At 44.7% G+C, this 21,012-nt stretch overlaps 1 protein-coding gene across 1 annotated transcript in view; it reads left to right on the top strand.

Annotated features, from left to right (window-relative positions):
* Positions 1-21,012, top strand: part of COL4A1 (collagen type IV alpha 1 chain) — a 470,976-nt gene that overhangs the window by 291,787 nt on the left and 158,177 nt on the right. Inside the window, exons 15-19 of the mRNA XM_069636741.1 lie at positions 1,011-1,070; positions 4,059-4,103; positions 5,603-5,656; positions 6,984-7,025; positions 19,856-19,949. Of these exons, the coding sequence (XP_069492842.1) occupies positions 1,011-1,070; positions 4,059-4,103; positions 5,603-5,656; positions 6,984-7,025; positions 19,856-19,949 (295 nt within the window). The remainder of the gene's footprint in view (positions 1-1,010; positions 1,071-4,058; positions 4,104-5,602; positions 5,657-6,983; positions 7,026-19,855; positions 19,950-21,012) is intronic.

Raw genomic sequence — 21,012 nt, 5'->3', positions numbered from 1 at the left:
GAATTTAGGATGAAAATGCACAAAAATCGCCCCTTATTTGCGCCAATGCGCAACAGGAGCAAAAAGGGCATCTGAATGTGCGCATCTAAGATGCGCATACGCAAATGTGGGTTTGATGGTTTTTGTTTTTGCGCAAGGAGATGTGCTAGTGCATCGGAACCCCTTCCCCAAAAAAGGTTTTTGAATCTGGCCCTAAATCTTCACATGCTCCAAAGCAAAAGGCGTGTGGTTATTAGGTCCCGATCCCCTCTGCTTCACGCCAGCCTTCTCTGCGTTTGTGTTTTCCACCTACTGTTGTAATTCCTACTCCTTCTCGCTTCTCAGTCGATCTCCCACCACATGCAGGCCACAGATCAAAGCGCCCTTCTTCCATTGCAAACGTCTCCAACATTTGCCCTGCAATGTTTTGGACTACAAATCCCATCCGCCGTAGCCAGCACCGTCAATGGTGCCACAGCATGGGAGTCATAGTCCAACACGTCTAGAGTGCGGGAGGATGCAGGCCCTTTTGCTCTATGATCATCCTCTATTGACTGTCAGTGCCCAGACCCAGAGTACCACTTTCAGGCACTGCCACTGCATGTTACTCTCTGCATTGGTTGTTTCACTTGTTACTCGTTACCCTCAGACCCTGACTGATTACCCAAGAATGCCATCTGATATTATCCCCATTGCGTTTGCCATGGTACTGCCATGCTGTCAGTGAGCTTCATTAGAGCAGATATAAATGGGAGGTATTTCCCCTGGTAGATATAGTGGAAGAAATAGCACATAATGTTCACGTTTATCACACAGTCCACCTTCTTCATTATAACAGGATTTAGGTTGTAATATTTTGGTGCAGGGACTTAAGTGCCTCGTTGACCTGCACACTTGGTTTTGCGGCTGCTGTATTTTTCTTCTACTAGTGCTACACAACATTTTGCGCGAAAACTGTGACAGTACATTGGCTACTTCTGAAATTAGTTTAATAACATTAATTGCATTTTTTCAATGTTGTCGTTTTAAAGGGTGACCCTGGATTGAGTATCAAAGGAGATAAGGGCGAAGCTGGAAAACCGGGACCACGTGTAAGTATGGCGCGACAACGTCTGGCACGTGTTTCACCAATGTCAACCTTGAAATAATCTGTCTCTTTGAAAAGTTATGTACAGGGTCTCTGGACAACAATACATGTCCTCATCCCAACAGTCTGGCCCAGGTCCAGCTTGCAACGTAATGGGCCTCATTGTAAGGTAACAACGGTGCCGGTAGTGCTACCGGCACCGTTGCTACTGCACCGCCATATTACGAGCTGTGCTCGCGGGTGCCACACTGCCCGCCAGGTCAGACCGGGCGGGCTGACAGGCACCCGCGAGCACAGCAAGTCGGATGCACCGGCACCGTTTTAAACGGTGCATCCAACGTCCCCATTCCCATTGAGCCCTATGGGGTTCAAATGGGAATGGGGATGTACCGGGCCCGGCACCTGTGAAAGGGCAATTACCAGTGGCCTCATTACACGGACGGCGGTAAGGGTTAACGGTCACCATTAATGGTACCGGTGACCGTAAACCCTTACCGCCTTACTACGAGGTCCCTTTGCGGGTTGGAGACTTTAACGCCTGCTTTTTGCAGGCGTTAAAAACCAACCCGCAAAGGGACCAGGGTGCTAATTACAGTACCACAATTTGCAGTGCCGTAATTAGCACCTTCCCCATTCCCATTATACCCTATGGGGCAAAAATGGGAATGGGGAAGGGCAAAGGGGGAAGGGGGAATTACCGCCCCACCAACCTTGGAATAGGGCGGTAATTCCCCTTTCCTCCAAGGCGGTGCCGGTATTTTACCGGCATGGACCAAGGTGCTAATAGCACCTTGGTCCACCGCCGTCCGTGTAATGAGGCCCCAGGTCTGGCTTGGCTGGAATAGCCTGGTAATTGCCCATTCGCGGGTGTCGGACCATGATGCGAGTTTGGAGGTAGCCTTGCCGGTTTTACCGGCAAGGCTACCTCCCACCTCGTAATGAGGCCCAAAGTGTACGTACAGGAACACTAGCACCATCATTTAAGCATCCAGTTGGGATCCATCCCAGTGTTTGCCCTCTGTCAGCGGCACATGCCCAGTACTAAATCCACTGAATTGTTTAATGCACTACCTCACCGCGAGTGCCTCAGAGCAGGCATTGCACCTCATTACAAGTTTGGAATTACCACCTGCCCTAAGTTGCTGGTAATTCCATCACCCCAGCACCAAAAAATACCGGTATTTCCATGAAATGGGGAATTACCACAGTGGCCAGCACTTGGAATATGCCGGTAATTCTGGCATTCCATGTGCCGGTAATGGTATTGCCGTTTTGGTGGTATCCCACCAGATTTGCCAGCGGGATAACACCAACATTGTAACGAGGCGCATTGTCTTTTCCTGTTTATGCCCATTCACCCGATGAGTAATCATTCATCAGATACTTCCATTCACCCGATGAGTCATCATTCATCAGGTACTTCCATTCACCTGATGAGTCATTAATCAGGCACTTCCATTCACCCAATGAGTCATCATTCATCAGGTACTTCCATTCACCTGATGAGTCATCATTCATCAGGTGCTTCCATTTACCTGATGAGTCATTAATCAGGCACTTCCATTCACCCAATGAGTCATCATTCATCAGGCACTTCCATTCACCGATGAGTCATCATTCATCAGGTACTTCCATTCACCTGATGAGTCATTAATCAGGCACTTCCATTCACCCAATGGGTCATCATTCATCAGGCACTTCCATTCACCGATGAGTCATCATTCACTTCCATTCACCCGAGAGCTCTAGTTCACAATGAACACCTCAAAGTATCAGTTTGTCTATTAACTCCCTTAGCTACTGTTAGAGAGAGTTCTCTACAGCTCTCTGGTGAGGGGTGTGAAACATCTATCCCCAGAGCACACAGGGTTAAAACCCAAAGGTAGACCAAATTCACTTTATTGGTGTCTATGGCAGAGCAGTCAGACTTCACGGAAGCGACGTAGGAATGCTAGCCAGTAGGCAGTTAGTCCCAAATAGGCAGATAGACTGAAAATATATACTCTTTATTCTAGGGTTACACATCAAAACACTTATAGCATAAGTACTCTGGTTGTAATATACTAAAGCAGTAGTCGCATAAAACAATAACGGGTCATGCAAGATCTTCTGTTTACTTCTATGCCCCTTTAGTCAGGCTATCGCCCCTTAGGAGGGCCCGAGGCATTGGACGAAGTCTTCCGAGGTCACAAGACCTTTGCATCGACATTATAATAATTGTACCCTGCTACAGCAAGTTCAGGGCTCACCCGAAGACACAGGAGAGGGCAAAAGCTGAGGACAGCAATGCAACGGAAGCATCCGTCCATTTCCTGCCTTTGAATACCACATCAATAACACTAATTTGCAAACTTGTACAGTGCTTCATGCCGTATTACTCCCACATCTAAGCTCTGCATCAACCGTTATTCCGATCCAATGTTATGGTACTCAATTTGCCGCAGGATTCAAGCTTGCGAAGTGTAGGCTGCCACCATGCCAGAGACCAATGCTTTACCCGTGAGCTATCCACCCAGACAATACTTTCCTATACCTGACTATGTGACTATATGATATATGAGTCTGCAAATTGCAAATAACGTTAACCCGTCAATCACGTCTTCATGCTGGTGGGTTCTTGCCTCTGACCCACAACTTGTTTTGGGAACCCATGATCATTGTCCTAAAACCAATTTAGTACATTTATAGCTGAAATAAAAGATATATTTCTAGAGTTCATATGTGTCTCCATAGATACATATTTTAATTTTTGCATTTTGTCTGTGCACCTTTGGTCAAAAACGACCAATTACATACACATATACATGCATATGTCTATGTGGGGATGGGGTGTGGACTTGGGATGGGGGCGGAGGGTGGGGCAAATTCATGTCGACCAAAAGTGCATGAACAAAAGGTTGACTTTTAAATAGTTGTCTGCGAAAACAAGTAACCTTTATTTTTGAAGTGATTTGTCAATTTATGAAGTTTGTTCCACTTGTTCTTTTCATAGGGGAAGCCTGGGAAAGATGGCGAACAAGGAGAAAAGGGCCTTGATGTAAGTTAGAGACATTTGATATTGTTAACTTATTGTCTTGTATCAAAGTAATCCTTGGACATTGATATGTTTTGTTTACCCAGCCCCATTACGTGGAAATAGACGCATGTACTTGATTCAGTGGTCAATGTTATAATTTAGTGATGTATGAGGTGTTTTTTTTACAGTTTCAAAGCTCTGCTGGATGTAGGCAACTCTGTCATCTATTCATATTCTATTGTGATAGTCTTCGAGGTCACTCCCATCAAAAAAGCGAGAGGTGTCCTCCTGCCAACCTCTCGAGATCCCTCGCCATCGCCATGTGGCAAGAGTGTCTGCATCCAGCAATGCGTAGCAATCGATCTAGAAGAAGCAGCACCTAAGGAATATGTGTAGATCGCAAGCCCTGAAATATGTCACGTCTCCATTTGCCATAGAACGGCAGCATTCACCTGTCATTACTTTCAAAACAGAAGTAGGACAAGTGTCGAAAGTTTGCACATGCCTTGATCCGGGAGTATCAAAGAAGAAGAAATAGGAAGGCCTAAATAAGAAATAAGGAAGGCAAAGTGCAGCTCCATCTAACAGCAGTGAGAAATTGACTAAAAGAAGTAAGATGGCGACATGCACACTTTATAAGGTCTAGTCTAGAAAAAGGACTACTTTGTACAGTGCACACAATCTTTGAAATAATAACAAGCATTACAAGATCCAGATATTCTGGACACAGTAATAGAAAAATAAAGTATAGCAGTACCTTCTAGTACTAAACAATAGAAAAAAGCACCTTCATAATAGCATGATACTATCCGTACAAGGGAAACGCTCATAAACTGAAACAGAAGCAACCACTTGTCCTGCTAGATAAACATAGAAGATAGACTACTAGGATAGCATCACAGAGCCATACATGACGAAAACAGCACCCGCAAGTTCTGAGTCATTAAAATAGAAAGAGTACCTGAGCAGAAAGCAGGTGCAAGACATTCGAAAAAGGATTGGATTTCCAAATACCCAAGTATCCTGATCCACTGGTGCAAATAAAATATATAACATGAAAATCTATAATTTTTATATCCACTAACACTTGCACAACTAGAAGCAACACTGATAGAAATGTGTTTTGATTGAGGGTTAGTCCTGCTGACGCCCAATCCAGAGGAGACACTGATTGGGCATGAGCGGTGAACGGCAGCACATCTGGGCTGCTGCTGTTAGAACACAGGTGGTAATAAGACATGTACATAGTGTGACATTGAAGCCCAGGTGCCGGGACGCTGGTTGGGTGTTATCGGCTCACGCCCGAGTTATGGGCCAGAGGAAAAAAACACACTGTATTCCCAGCTACTGAAATCACAGTCAAGCACGTCCTGTGCTCCATTTCATCACTCTCAAGTGTTTACAAATGCGCAGGTGTTCTTAGTTTCATTTGAGTTCACCTCTAATCAGTCTTTGATCACCAAGTTGAAGAATTCATTCATCCATACATTCATATGCTTGTCTCTTTTGATCTCCTCCAGGGCCTCCCCGGTGATTCGGGACATCCGGGAGTACCAGGTCTGAACGGTGCTAAGGTAAGCATTTCTTCTTTGGGAAGAGCCATACTTCACTGGGAACGTGCACATGCCGCGTGTGCATGCATAGTTCACTTTGAGCCATTTAGGCTAGGTAATGCACGGCTCCAGCGTCCAGTCAGTGATGCAGGGAATCCATGTAAATGCACATCTCTATATTTATACTGGTGGGAAGGGAACCCCCGAAACACCCTTACTGCTCCCTCCCCTGCCATGCACAACCAGCACCTACCCCATGGAGGAGTAAACAGGCGTGTGGCACCACCCACTGGCATAAAGAATTAGAATGAAGACCCCAAAGGGAAGTACATATTAGGGTTCCATAACTAGAAGATTGGACGTAGTAGCATGCGTAGTAGTCTTGCTCTGGAGGTGCAAGTACTATGCACGGGGAATGTAGCGAGGTGCACCGGAATGTGGTGAGTTCATGGTAGAATGTGGTGTGTGTGAGACTGCTGGAGGTTCTAACTGTGGCAGTTACGTGGAGGAGCGGCAAGGTGTGGGTGTACCAGTGTTTTACTGTCTAGGAACCTACTTATGTTACTTACCTGGTGTGGACCAATAAACTTACCTCTTTCCACCTGGGTATCATCGGCCTAAGCTTGAAAATCTGATGCGTACAATCTAACGATCCGAACCACTGGACCCATAGAGACATTAAACCACAAAGGGGAAAGGAATGATGTCTGACGGACTCCACATCTGGGGGCTGCTACCACTGGAAGGACGGAAGGAACCAATCCTATTGGCTCATTCCATCTAAAAGGGTTTCTGTCCATTCGCCCCCAGACATGTGCATTATGAGCTCAGACTTTAAATCTCGTCGCATGGTCCTGTTAACTACATACATTGGATAAAGAACAACGACCGCTAATTCCACCCAACCCACCACCGCTACCCACTATGTAAATATGTTTACTTATAAATCTGCAAACCTTTGTCTGTATCGTGACTGCTGTAACCATCTATGATCCTATTGTAATTATCGTAATGCATTGTAACGTGTAACTAAGCTGTGAATAACCTGCTGCTCCTGCGCCCACATACCCTCGGGTCTGGTGCGCAATACAAATGAATAAACTAAACTGAAGTGTTACCTAACCATTACCAGCGAGCAGGTACCATCATCTAAATGTAGCCACCCTGCAACTAAGTACGTTTTATTTCTCTGTAACAGCGCCATGATGCCCAAGGCCCGCTGTGCGCTTTATACATTTAAATAAATAAATAAAATAAAACATTGAAAAACTGTCGATTTCTCAGAATGGTGAGAGCATCGTAACTAACATGAAACGTTACACTCCTCGTTATTTTTGTTTTTCTACAGGGTGACAAAGGTGACACTGGTCCTCAAGGTCCGCCTGGAATTGTAAGTAACTTCATTCCTGTTCATCACATTTCAAAAATGAGCAGAGAATAGCTCGCAGAGCAGAGTCTAATACACAGAACTGCACTGTACATTAGTATCTACTAACAAGAAAAGCAAAGGTCTGACTTTACCTTTGATGGGGACGGTTTATTACTTATGCATCGAAATTCTGCAATTACATGCTGCTATTAAAGAGTTGGCATAAAGAGGAACACACAAAGCAGGGGAAATTAATCCTTCCTGCCACCCTCCAGCCTCCAGGAAAGGGTGCCCAGTCATATTAGTACGGAATATGAATGCCACCCCTTTCTTCAGTGCAGAAAAGTCTTTGCAATCAAAGTCACCTACAATATATATTTGTAAATAAAATGTACAGGTAGCATGTGTGGGAAAGGGGGTCGTGGTTTATTTGGATGGGGGTTGGTTTGTGTTAATGGGGGGCTGCAGTGTGTTTCTGCCACATTTTGCTGGTAGACTGAACCTCAAAATGTTGGAAAATGAAAAATAGTGCATGGAACAAATGATTGGTAAAACACATGACCCAAGAGAGCTTGTGTTAGAATGCCCGAGGTGCCTTGAACAAAAAAAAGCAGAGCCTCCGAGCAGCCATGTTTATCAAACAGGAGGAGCTTCTCTCAGTCAGCTTGCCCTCACACTTACTTCTATATGCCCAGGGGAGTTGCTAGGTCTGGAAAAGACCCAGGGCTAAGCTGATGTTGAAACTGTTGGGACTGGGGGCTAGCTACTCTTTTGGCTGTAGCTCCTGAGATTCTATCCGGGGCTACAACCAAAAGATCAGGGGCTATAGCCCCCTTAGTCCCCCCCCTAGCAACGCCCCTGTATGTGCCTCTGGGTAACAGCAACGCCAGACGGGACAGGCTGAGGGAGAGCACTCCGCTGCTTAGATTTCTTTTTTGCTTGGGTGTTCCATTTTAATGTTAGGGTGAGAGGTGGATTCCATGCATGTCAGTTGCTTTATTTGCAACTTAAGGGCACTGATTTTCGTCTGGGTATTCCCTTTTTTACATTAGAGTAAGAGGTGTATTTTATGTACGTTAATTTCTTTATTTGCAGCCAGAAGTCACAGGTTTTTGCCTGGATATTTCATTTTAATGCTTAGGGCGATAGGCGGTCTCCATGCATGTCAGTTTCTTCATTTGCAACTGGAGGACATACACCTCAGGTCGGAACTATTCATTCTTATACATTGGTTGAGTCCCTCGTCATGATTTCAAAAACCTCTCAGAAAGCCAGTTACAGTTTATTTGGACTTTTTAAGACACCTGGGCTCAAGCCAATAAGACTGTTTTTGGTCTAATCATAATCTTCCATAAGGGTAAAATGAGCCACGTGCTTTCGCAGCTTTGAAAACAACCTATCAAAAAGACCCATTTGTCAATACCCCAAATCTAGCCAAAACCATCTTCAGATGTATCACTTTAGAGTATGATGTCTACTTCACCGTTAACATGATTGTTATGGTTATGTATGTGACCCCTGCCGTTTCAATCTTTTCTTTGCCCTGAGACTCTTGTCTTCCACGTATGTCATTGCCTGAGTCGCTCCGCACACATAGGAGCAAATGTAAGGTAATTGTGTAAACCACCATCCACTAGCAGCCATTTGGTGATCCATTATCTGATGGCAGGTGTGCCACTTAGGCTTCTGAAAGGGTTGCAACAATAAATACCAGGTTCCCCCTTTAAATTCCAAATTGTGGTTTGTAACCGTGTCTTTTATCGTCTGTCATTATTTATTGGCTTGCCCTTGTTTTCTGGATTTTTTATTAAACCATTTTTTTGTTTGTGTCAAAAATTCTTTTAATGTTATGAGGATCAAATGGCATATGATATCCCTACCTGGGATGCCTAAGAAGGAAGGACTGAAATAACATGCAATATCGCTTCCATAGCCCCTATAATTTTGTTTAAACGCGGCAAGTGCTCCGAGAGATTTAAAATTCAGATCAGCAGTATTGATAAGATGTATATTTTCTAACTACTTGATGTAGCTAACACTTAAAAATGTCAGAAGCTGATATATTTTGTAATAATAATACATGTACATCAGGCATTGCATTAGTAATTAATAGCATTTTTCCAATTCAGAGGGCTGTGTTTCAAATTACTTTTGCGTTGTCAGAGCATCATCTATCTTCATCTCTAATATGCATGACACCTGGGCGCATTTATCACACTGCTATCTACCTTTACAAAACCATGATGTGAAACATTTTTTCCTGACCATTGGAAAGTTCAAGCTAGAATAGTTGAAATGCAACTAAAAGTAGACTTGCATCTGTGGTACCTTCTACATATAATTTCCTCGCTCAAGGGTGTGGCTGAAGACGTAATCCTCTCCCTGGACACAGAAAAAGCATTTGACAGGGTCCAATGGTATTGGATATTGGATAGGTTTGTGTAGTTTGACATGAGTGGTTACTTTCTGGACATGATTTGCTTACTATATGACAAATCTGGCATTGCACTTCTCACTAATGCATTCTTTTCCACTTTGTGTGCCCTAGCACCAGCCTCAGGGATGAGTAGAGTGCCCACTCCTAATCCAACTGAATGCATTAGCTATTTAACCCTTAGCATGTAAAATAGGAGCGGACCTGTCAATGCAGAAATAACCATGGGCTAGTCCAACCCTGGTTTATTCATGTATATGGACAGCATTTTATCATATTTGGTAAATCCTAATAATTCAATTCCTGCAGTAAAACCAACTAGGGGGAGATTGCCGGTTTAAAAGTTTTCTTTGGAAGTCAAAACTGATGATGATTAGAGAGGGTGCCCCAGCAGATCTTGGGGGCTGTGTTGTCCATTTAAAATTCACGACTGCTATTGAATATCTGCATATCCAAGTCCTCAATCTATGCTTTAATCTGCATAATTGAAACCATTTCCAATTACTAGCAAGAATAAACGAAAACCTCTGATGACGGACCTTATATTTTTTCTGACAGTGACAGGCAGCATCGATGGCATTAAACTCAAAACCACGCCTACGCGGATATATATCTAGCTCAAATGCTCGATTTGGAACATGCCGCTGCAATATATTTGGACCTTGATGCTTTGTTTATGAGGTTTATCTGGAGGTTTAAAGCCCTGAGTATAATGTTTGAAGGGCATTCTCCATTTTCCCAAGTGAGGCTTTGCTGAATGTTTTTTGATCGATTATTTTAACACTTTTTTACCACAACAAAACTATGATGGTACGTATGGGCTTTGTATATAGAAGGGTGTAGGGGAATAGAGTCTGAATGTTTTTGAGGTAATAAAAGTTGTCAAATTGACTCCAAATATTCAGCAAAGTTGCAATCAGAGAGAGAAACACATGGAAATCTCATAGATCTGTTTGAAGGCCTGAAAAGGCCTTAACACTGAGCTTTTGGGGGGTTGGTCTGAGGGGTTGTCTATGCCAGACTGTAAGAGCTATATATTAGTTGCACAAATGGGGTAAATTAAGGGATCACTTGTAATGTTAGGCTGCCCAGCATGGAAAAGGATAGACTTTTCAGTGATTGCCCCTTGCAACCCAAAAGTAATATTAGCCCTGCTCTGCTGCCTAATAGAATTGTCAACCAGTAATTCCTAAACATTTAGTAGTAGGGTGTTTGTTGTTTTTGGTGTTGGCAAACATTGTTAATAATAAGGGGTAATGACTATTCCCAGAGGCAATAGGTGAGGGATGTCCTAATAATGAGTTCTGGGGAAGAACCCCTTCCTTATGGGATCCCAGTGGGACGATGACAGCTCAGACTGAGGGAGATATTTTAACAATGGGACCCATTCTATCGGAGAAAGCCATAGACCAATCTGAACCGTTCCTAGAGAGCGGGCTAACGTGTGTGTCCTTACATGCTACATTGAAACTGTTGGGTTCACCCAGAGACCTTTTTGAAAACCGGCATGTGTTAGGAAGTTGCAATGTTTGGTGATGATTAATCCTATCCAATGATGAAACCCCTATAAACGCTACTAGCAGTTGTATCCATACTTCACACAGTAATTCCTACAACAACTAAAAAATAGACAAAGGTATATTTATATTTTAGACACCATGGAACCTACCCACATGCCAAATTTCAGGTTTATAGCTTGTTTGGGAAGTATGCTGAACTTTACGAATGCACACACACACACATCCAAGCTTTGCAGACCACATAAAATAATGCTTCCAAAATAAATTAGAACAATGTATATTTTATACTTTGCACATTGTCTACACCATGGAACCTACCCACATGTCAAACATCAGGTTTGTAGCATGTTGGTAAGTATGTTGAGAATTTGAACACACACACACATCCACACATTTCCCTTTTATATATAGAGAGATTGATTCCCAATACTGATCACAGGACTCTGTACCTTGCTGCACAATGGTCTGAAGATCTGGGTAGATCCAGACATGATCTTGTTTTGGGATACGATTGGGAATATATTGTTCAATCTGTGGAATGGAGAGATTCAGTATAGGATTATACACAGGACATACTGGCCCCCTTTATGGATGCACACATGGGCATTTTAAGTTCCCAGATTTGTTGGAGGGATTGTACTGCCCAGGAAATGCTGGGACATTTATTCTTAAAGTGTCCTAAAGCACAAGTGGTTTGTGGGTAAGTGATGTAAAGGAAAGTAGTCTTGTTTATCCCCCTTTTGAGGCCACACAAGTGGGAAAAGAGCACTATATAAATAACTAAATGCAATAAAACACAATACTAGAATGGTCTTAATGTGGGTGGCACTGACAGAGAAGAGGGAGGGGACTGTTTGTAGGGGCTAGAGGGTGAATCAGGTACAAACCTCTGTAGGGTTGATGGTTTGCAGGTCAGAAGTATCTGCTCTCTAATCTCGACTCCTCTGTTCTTATCCTCCTATATATGTCCTCTGCATTCAACACTGTCAATCATGTTACCCTATCAAATTGCCTGCCTGAGCATCACAGACCTGGCACTTGCTTGGTTGACCTTGTTCCTCTCAAATAGGGTCTCACAGGTTCAAATGGGCCCTTTTCTCTCCTCTACTTCACTCTCCACCTGCGGCATTCCACAGGGCTCTATCCTTTTGCCATGGCTTTTCAAAATTTACCTGGCACTTCTTGCTCACTTGTTCTCCACCTTCTCCCCTCATTTCCAGTGTTATGTGGATGACAAACAGCTTTCCTTCAAGCTGCCCTCCTCCTCCTCTCCTTCCTCTCTCATTCCTGATGGCCTAACTGCTATTCAGGCATGGCGAGCTGCCAATAATCTCTGTCTTAATGCCAGTAAGACTGAGGTGCTTCTCATTGCTAGCCCTGCCCCTTCCTTCCCTCCTAATCTGGCTGCCCTCATAGGGCCCCCTCCTCACACTCTTGTGAGGCGAAAAACCTTGGAGTCATCTTTTACTCTTTTCTCTCCTTCTCACCTTATATTGCAGACCTAACAAGAAGGCCCACTTTTAACTCTACCTCCTCAGAGGTTTTCTCCCTTTCCTCACCGTGCTCCCGAAACTCAATGTCTCCAGAGCTCTAGTTCTCTTCAGGCTGGACTACTGCAACAGCCTCTTGCTCAATCTGCCTCTTTACTCCCTCCACCTTCTCCAACTAATCCAGAATAGGACTGCAAGACTTGTCCTTGGCCTCAAGCCCAGGGACTGTATGTCTCCAGCCCGAAAATCTCTCCAGTGGCTCCCGGTGGCTGCAAGGATCAAATTCAAGCCCCTCTGTATCAATCACAAGGCTTTCTGGGGCCTGGGATTGTGCTACATCCAACTTTCCCTTCCTAACTGCAGGTCAAATGATTCTCCAAGCAGAGATTGTGGGGTATCTCTCTTTCCTCAGCAGGAGCCTCCCTCTAGAACTGTCTCCCCGCCTCTCTCAGACTTGAGCCGGATCTCCTTAAGTTCCTTAAACTCATCAAGACTTTCGTCTTCTCATCCTCCTTCGCTCTTCCCCTCCCCTGCTAATGTCCCCCTGCTGCAATGATTGGCTGCCTGGTCCCTTCTGAGCCCTGCAGAGGCCAGGTCATCCTCCTATCAGTCTTCCACACTACCCCACTACCAGCACTTGATTTCGGGGCACCTCTCCCTGACCAGCCTACTAAGTATGGTCTACCCCTGTTCCCCGCACTCTACCCTTACCCATTCCTCCCTGCACATTTGCCCACCATGGTCTCCCCTAGCACTTACCCTGCCTCAACCCTGGGGCCTCCTCCCCCTGGCACTGAGTTACTGCACTTACACAATCCGAATGTGACAAGGCTTTCTGCTGTATAGATGCCATACAAATGTCCAATAAATAAATAAAATAAAAAAGTATCCATGTGCTTGGCTGTCACACTTGGGAATAGGTTCATCTATAAGGGAAAGCCCAAGATCCTTAAAATGACAGCACCCTCTCTCTGTGCCAATGATGTGAGGCCCAGTGTAGTGCTAAAGACGTGGTGCTTCGTGGTAGCTCAGTCAAAGTTGATGTAGAAATCCAAAGGCATAATGAGCCCACGTGGATGGATGGGTTTAGTGGAAGGTGTTAGAAAATGTTAGGAGGGGAGAGGGTTAGTATTAAGAGAAGCGGAGGAAGGCGGAAAAACCAATAGAAGGAGCCAACCAGCTGTGGTGTGGATGACTGCCACACCAGTGTTATTTCTTGATGGAATTCCTCTACTTACCATGGGTGTAGATAGAATGTTGACATAGCGCTTTATTTGCCACTGGGGAGACTACTCTCTCATTGTAGGAACCCCCAGGCTTCCTCAACACGCCCCAATGGGATGTCTCTAATCTATGTTCAATGGAAAGTGTAGGGTGCAGGAAAAGGTGCTGGCCAGAAATGGCAGAGAAAATTGAGAAAATATTTGAATATTTTTGGTAACGTCAGGCTTCTCAGTCTTAATGGAATTGGAATTTGATCTGACCGAAACCTCCCCGGATTGCGTACTCCCGAGGTTAACCCTATGCGGCGAGATACCTGGAAGATCTGCCAACACGAAGGACAAATTGCACAAAATGGCCTCATCCACTTTCTCTGCAGCCCTTTCATTGCATTTTGCCACTGGATATTTCACTGCTGTAAAATGCAGTAAGTTGGGGCAAAGGGTCAAGTAGTGCGTTATGGGGGGGGGGGGGCAATGGCTGGGAGCATTGTAGGACAGGCCCCCCCCCTTATAAAAAAAAACATGGAAATGTGGTAAAATGGCCATGCGGGGAGGCAGGATTCTTCATAGATCTGCATAAAAGAGTACAAATATAATTGACATACTTCATAGTTCTGCCCATCAAAATCCCACCCGCTAAAGCATAGTTCTCTTTGCAGATCTAAGAAGATGCGTTTATGCATCCATTGTGCTCAGTAATGGGTAATGCCACCTCTTCCTAATATTCCTTGTACATATTTAATCCTTTTGCGTACGTCAGATTAATTTGAAAAAGCCTGATAGTGTGATCATTGCTAAATGGAAGTCTTTCCCATGAAAATTTGCTGTACCATGTTGACAATCAGAATAAAGGAATATAATACAGTAGGCTCTGATTAGTTCAACATGTTATGGATTCCTCCATCCGGACTATCAATTCCCGGACTTCCTAATTATCACCCACAGCACGACTGCCCCCCTCTTTAAAGGAACAGCTAACTGCTTTCTGATCAGCAAATCCTGCACAGATCATCTACCAAACTACTGTACAGACCTGCTACAAGGCAGATGTCCACAATCTTCTACATCAGTCTTTTAGATGTGGACTCTCCTCGCCACCAGTCTGCATGGTACTTGACCCACCACAGCATCGCACTGGGGGAGACGGAAAGTGGAATGTCTCACCTGGAAGGTGGAAGCTGCTCCTGGAGTCAGTTCTAGGACCAACACTTAATTCAAAGACCGTTTAAAGCAATGCATGTAGGATGGACTTCAGTAAAGAGCGGTCCTATCAGAAATCAGATGAACTGCGTTTTCCCTCCAATTCCTGCAGACGGTGCCCCAGCTCTGTAAATAGATTCCAGCGAAGACCTGGACAATTGTTCTTTTGCACAATTGACCTAATTATAGTGGTCCTAATTGATCTTCTGCACAATTGACCTTTATATTATTTTAGTTATTTTATATATGTATTGTGTTGGTTTTGGATTATAAATAATATAAGGGGATTGGGTGGGGGGTTGCAGGGGTTTTTGGATTGGGGGGGGTTTGCGGGGGGTTTCCCCCCGCATATATGTCTTAATTGACCTTATAAATTAGGTCAATTCTCCCGAGGTCAATTGTGAAAAGGTCAATTACTATACAACCTTTTCCCAATATGAATGATTCATTCAACCAACAATGCATTTCGGGTTCTGAATAGTTTGGATAATTTTCAGAGTATTTTTGAGTCCGGGTGACTTAATGCAAAATTCAATAGATCGTTTGTGGAAATTTAAGGACAAAATTAGTACCAATGGGATTCTTAGCAGGGTGGCAAATGAGCATCATTGGCCTCAGCCCAAGGGGCCAGATTTCAGCAAAGAGGAACATATTGCATGCTGGATTCCAGTAGCAAAATATTGTTCAGTAGTGTATTATCACAGTTAATAAGGGGTGGCCTAACACAGGGCCCAAAAAAGGGAATACTTAAGGAGCAAGCTTCATTCAAGGGGGAAGAAAGGGAATACTTAAGGAGCAAGCTTCATTCAAGGGGGAAGAAATGGAGAAGATACGAATGAGGGGTAAAATATCACCCGCTGCAGTGTAAGAAGCATTGTACTTCAGCACTATAGGCCTCATGTTCTTAGGTCTATTAACTCAGACAAGCAGATTAGACTCAAGAACAATTCCAATGTTATTTCATTAAAAGAAAATATTATTACCATTGTTTTTGCCTGCAGGAATTTTTAGAGCGAATTTGCATCTGTCAGTTATTGTTTTTCCTACCCTACGAGTGAGAGGTTTAACTGGAAATGGCTATACAGGGTGATTTAAAAAGACCAGAGCACTTAGGTCTACTACTGAGAATGGCTTTGTGGTTAAAAAGTGGCGGTTACCGAATTGCAATCATTTTTACTGCCTTGCCTTTTTCAGCATTAGTTGGAGGTGATATGGAGGATGACAAACTTGCACCACCTTATTCAGCATTGGAGGTGATGTGGAGGATGACAAACCTACACGTCTTATTCAGAGTTGGAGGTGATGTGGAGGACAACAAACCTGCACCGCCTCATTCAGAGTTGGAGGTGATATGGAGGACGACAAACCTGCACCACCTTCTTCAGAGTTGGAGGTGATGTGGAGGACAAAAAACCTGCACTGCCTTATTCAGAGTTGGAGGTGACGTGAAGGACGACAAACCTGCACCGCCTTATTCAGAGTTGGAGGTGATGTGGAGGACATCAAACCTGCACCACCTTATTCAGAGTTGGAATTGATGCTTATGACGACAAACATGCACTGCCTTATTCAGAGTTGGAGGTGATGTGGAGGACGACAAACCTGGAACGCTTTTTTCAGAGTTGGAGGTGATGTGGAGGACGACAAACCTGCACACCTTATACAGAGTTGGAGGTGATGTGGAGGACAGCAAACCTGCACCGCCTCATTCAGAGTTGGAGGTGATATGGAGGACGACAAACCTGCACCACCTTCTTCAGAGTTGGAGGTGATGTGGAGGACAAAAAACCTGCACTGCCTTATTCAGAGTTGGAGGTGACGTGAAGGACGACAAACCTGCACCGCCTTATTCAGAGTTGGAGGTGATGTGGAGGACATCAAACCTGCACCACCTTATTCAGAGTTGGAAGTGATGCTCATGACGACAAACATGCACCACCTTATTCAGAGTTGGAGGTGATGTGGAGAATGACAAACCAGCAACGCTTTATTCAGAGTTGGAGGTGATTTGGAGGAAGACAAACCTGCACCGCCTTATTCAGAGTTGGAGGTGATGTGGAGGATGATAAACCTGCACCACCTCATTCAGAGTTGGAAGTGATGTTCAGGACTACAAACCTGCACCGCCTTATTCAGAGTTGGAGGTGATGTGGACGACAACAAGCATGCACCGCCTTATTCAGAGTTAGAGGAGTTGTAGAGGACGACAAACATGCAGCGCCTTATTCAGAGATGACGGTGATGTGGAGGACGACAAACCTGCACTGCCTTATTCAGAGTTGGAAGTGATGCTCAAGATGACAAACCTGCACCTCCCTATTCAGAGTTGGAGGTGATGTGGAAGACGACAAACCTGCACCACCTTATTCAGAGTTGGAAGTGATGCTCAGGACGACAAACCTGCACCGCCTTATTCAGAGTTGGAAGTGATGTGGAGGACGACAAACTTGCACCGCCTTATTCAGAGTTGGAAGTGATGCTCAGGACAACAAACCTGCACCGCCTTCTTCAGAGTTGCAAGCGATGTGGAGGACGACAAACCTGCACCGCCTTATTCAGAGTTGGAAGTGATGCTCAGGATGACAAACCTGCACCACCTTATTCAGAGTTGAAGGTGATGTGGAGGACGACAAACCTGCACCGCCTTATTCAGAGTTGGAAGTGATGCTCAGGACGACAAACCTGCACCACCTTATTCAGAGTTGGAGGTGATGTGGAGGACAATAGACGCTTATAGCTTTGCTTCCCTTTCCAAAGGGCCTAGTTATGCAAAAAGGACTGATTCACATGTTATTGATATATTGATATCGATATTGTATTTCTATTGCGCTCGTACACAAGTGTTTCAGAGCACGACAAGGCAAGGGAGGGGAACAGGGTAGAACAAAACAGAGATCTTACTAGACCCAGTGACATTGAGAACCCGCAAGTGCATGGGAGAGGGGGAGGGGAAAAGTGCATGGAAGGGGGAGAAGTGGAAAGTGTGAAGCAGAGTAGAAACATATAAAGAAAAATAAATAAATAATAAAGGCAACAAACAGTGGTAGTGCAGCCAGCAATCTGCAAGTGCTAGGTTTAAGGCAGTAGACAGGGTAGGTCTGATAAGTGCAGGGAGAAAAGGGGGGAGGCTGTATGGGTACAGAGACAGACCCAAGTGCAAGGGGTGGCCCGGAGGCAGTGAGGGAGGGTGGCAGGGTGAGCAGGTACCTGGGCCCGGAAGACAGAGGGTGGCCAGGTGCATGGTGCCAAGAGAGAACAGATCAGCAGGCACGAGGGGGAGCGAAGGCAGAAGAAAAGAGGAAGACCTTGAGGTTCTTCCAGAACCGGAGATGGTTCTACTCAAGTTTTAGAGTGGCAGGAAGGCTGTTCCAGAAGGAGGCCCCAGCCGAAGACAGAGATCTACCCCCAGCTCGTTTCTTTGAAAAACGACTGACCCTGAGGGAATTGGAGGTAGAGGAGCGAAGAGCTCGAGAGGGGATGTATTTGCGGAGGGATAGCTGAAGGTATTTTGGACCCAGGCCCCAGAAAGCCTTGTGGACAATGACAAGGGTTTTGAATTTAATCTTTGCATCCACTGAGAGCCAATGGAGAGATTTCAGAGCTGGAGAGATACGATCCCAGGGCTTGAGGCCAAGGACAAGTCTTGCAGTCCTGTTCTGGATTAGTTGCAGAGGGCGGAGAGTAGAGGCTGGTAGATTTAGAAAGAGGCTGTTACAATAGTCCAACCTAGAGAGAACCAGAGCTTGGGATACCATGAGCTTCTGGGGGAAGGAGAGGAAAGGCAGACTACCTCTGAGGAGGTGCAGTAGGAAATTAGACTTTTTAGAGACCTCAGAGATGTGGGCGGAGAAGGAAAGGGTGGAGTCAAAGATGACCCCAAGATTCTTAGCACTGGAAATTTGAGCAGAAAATGGCAATGCAGTGGGTGATAGTTGCCAGATATTGGTTGAAAAGCCAGGGCAAGAGGTTAGACCCCTGGGGAACACCACAGGTAGAGAGGAAGACAGATGATAGGAAGGGCCCAAGTTGGACCTGGGAGGGTCAATCTGAGAGGAAAGAGGTCAGCCAGGCCAGAGCCTGATCAGTGATACCCAGGTTTTCACGGAGACGGTTGAGCAGGATCGTATGGTTGACTATGTCGAAGGCAGAAGAGAGATCGAGGAGGATGAGGACAGAAGGAATGCTAGAGTCAAGTTTGGAGAGCAGATCTTCACGGATGTTCACAAGAGCAGTTTCCATGCTTCTGGCAGCTCTGAAGCCAGACTGGTGGTCATGGAGACAGCCAACACAATTGGAATGAAGGTTAAGCTGAGAGATGACCAACTTTTCCAGGAGTTTGCCCAGAAAGGGAGTAATGGAAATTGGGCGATAGTTAGCTGGACAAGAAGGATCAGCTGTGGGTTTCTTGAGAAGAGGATGCACAAAGGAGTGCTTCAGATGGGAGGGGAAGGATCCTGAGGCAAAGGAGTGGTTTGAAAAATCAGCAAGGGCCGGAGCGAGGGTGTCAATGTGGTCCTTGATGGTTTTAGAGGAACAGGGATGAATCTGTTTTGGCAAGGCTTTCATAGATCAGACTTGTCTAGTGACCTCGTCAGGGAAGAAAAGAGGAAAGGACGAGAAGGATGGTGGGGGGTGGCTAAAAGAGGGTCAGCAAGCACAGATGGAGAGGGGAGAGTGGAAAGGGTGGACATGATGTCCTGGGTTTTTTAAATGAAGTGAGAGGCAAGGGCATTGCAAAGAGCCTGGAGGCAACAGGAGGGGTAGAGACTGCAGCAGGGTTGGCCAGCTCCTTGCTGATTTTAAAGAATTTGGCCGAGTTGTTAGATGCTGTTACCCTTATAATTCAAAATTACTGTATTCAATGGAGTAAAAATGTAATGCTTTCTCTCGCCTCAGTTCACTTTGCGCTTACTTAATCATTCCCCACTCCTGTTACTACTATTCGCATTATTATTTTGATTCTTATACACATTTTTCTGATCAGGTTATAAGCGATGGAACAACAGAGGTCGTGGGCGAAAAAGGTGAAATGGGAGTGCCAGGCTTCCCTGGCATTAAGGGCGAGCGAGGCCCAAAAGGTATTCATGTTGTTCTTGTAATCCTTCACCATGACAAAATGGCGGCACCTTAATGTGAATATCTATGTTTCACCATGCACTGAAAACGGGATGGTTTAAAATGAACCGCTTTCGGTATATTTTGTTTGCTACCTGAGGGCGTGGTCAAGACCATGAAAGCTCACAAATAAATTGGTTTGTCAGCCTATTTGAGTGATTGACTTGCTATTTTATTTTGGCTAACACAGTACAATCACACTGTACTATAAATAAATAAATATGTATGTAACATGTAACTTACAAAAGATTTAACCCACTTGGGTCATATTAGCCAGAAACAAACAATTCCTTCTGTTCTATTATACAAGACAAATTTGCCTCTTACAAAATGGCCGCCTTGTTTTCTCTCCATTCATGGAAGCAATTTATGCCGGTACTAGAGAGTGACAAAGGACTAATGGCACAAAGAACCATAGAGACTGGTTAATTGCTTGAAACACCTATATGTACACAGTTGGTTGTGGGTTTCACTTGTACGTGAACAAGCCGCGAGTAAGCGGCGAAACGCGTTGTACCGTGCACTTTTTAATCTGGCTGATGCCTAATAAAACTGGACATTGAATTAAACGCCATACTGCATTGGTTTGATTTGAGGAAGTAATTTATACCAGCGGTTTGTGTCTTGCCACGAGTGCCATCCCTCCCTGGGAGAATTGGAATTCTTTTTCCCGGTTTTGCAAATATATATATATATATATATATTTAGTAAAGCAGATGATTAGCCAACAAATTGCGCTCTGCCTCATTACTGAGCTGGTGCTACCGGGCTAGAGCAGGCTACACTCAATATATGTTAAACAGAAGGGTAAAGGTGCTGGGGAGGAGAAAGCTCTCCCACAAACACCTACCAAAAAATGCCCAAGCACACAAGACTATATATATATTAATAGAAATGCGCATTAAGGTGCTTGGACAGCACTCTACAGCAAGACTCCAATGCTGAAAATAAAGATGTCCCAAGACATGGAAAAAAATTCAAATTGATGTGTAATTTTATTAAAGGCAAAAAATAGTCTGCAGGCAG

Source organism: Ambystoma mexicanum, chromosome 7p, assembly GCF_040938575.1.
Source record: "Ambystoma mexicanum isolate Mex_15411 chromosome 7p, UKY_AmexF1_1, whole genome shotgun sequence".
In the NCBI taxonomy this organism is placed as follows: domain Eukaryota; kingdom Metazoa; phylum Chordata; class Amphibia; order Caudata; family Ambystomatidae; genus Ambystoma; species Ambystoma mexicanum.
This window is presented reverse-complemented; position numbering and strand designations above follow the sequence as displayed.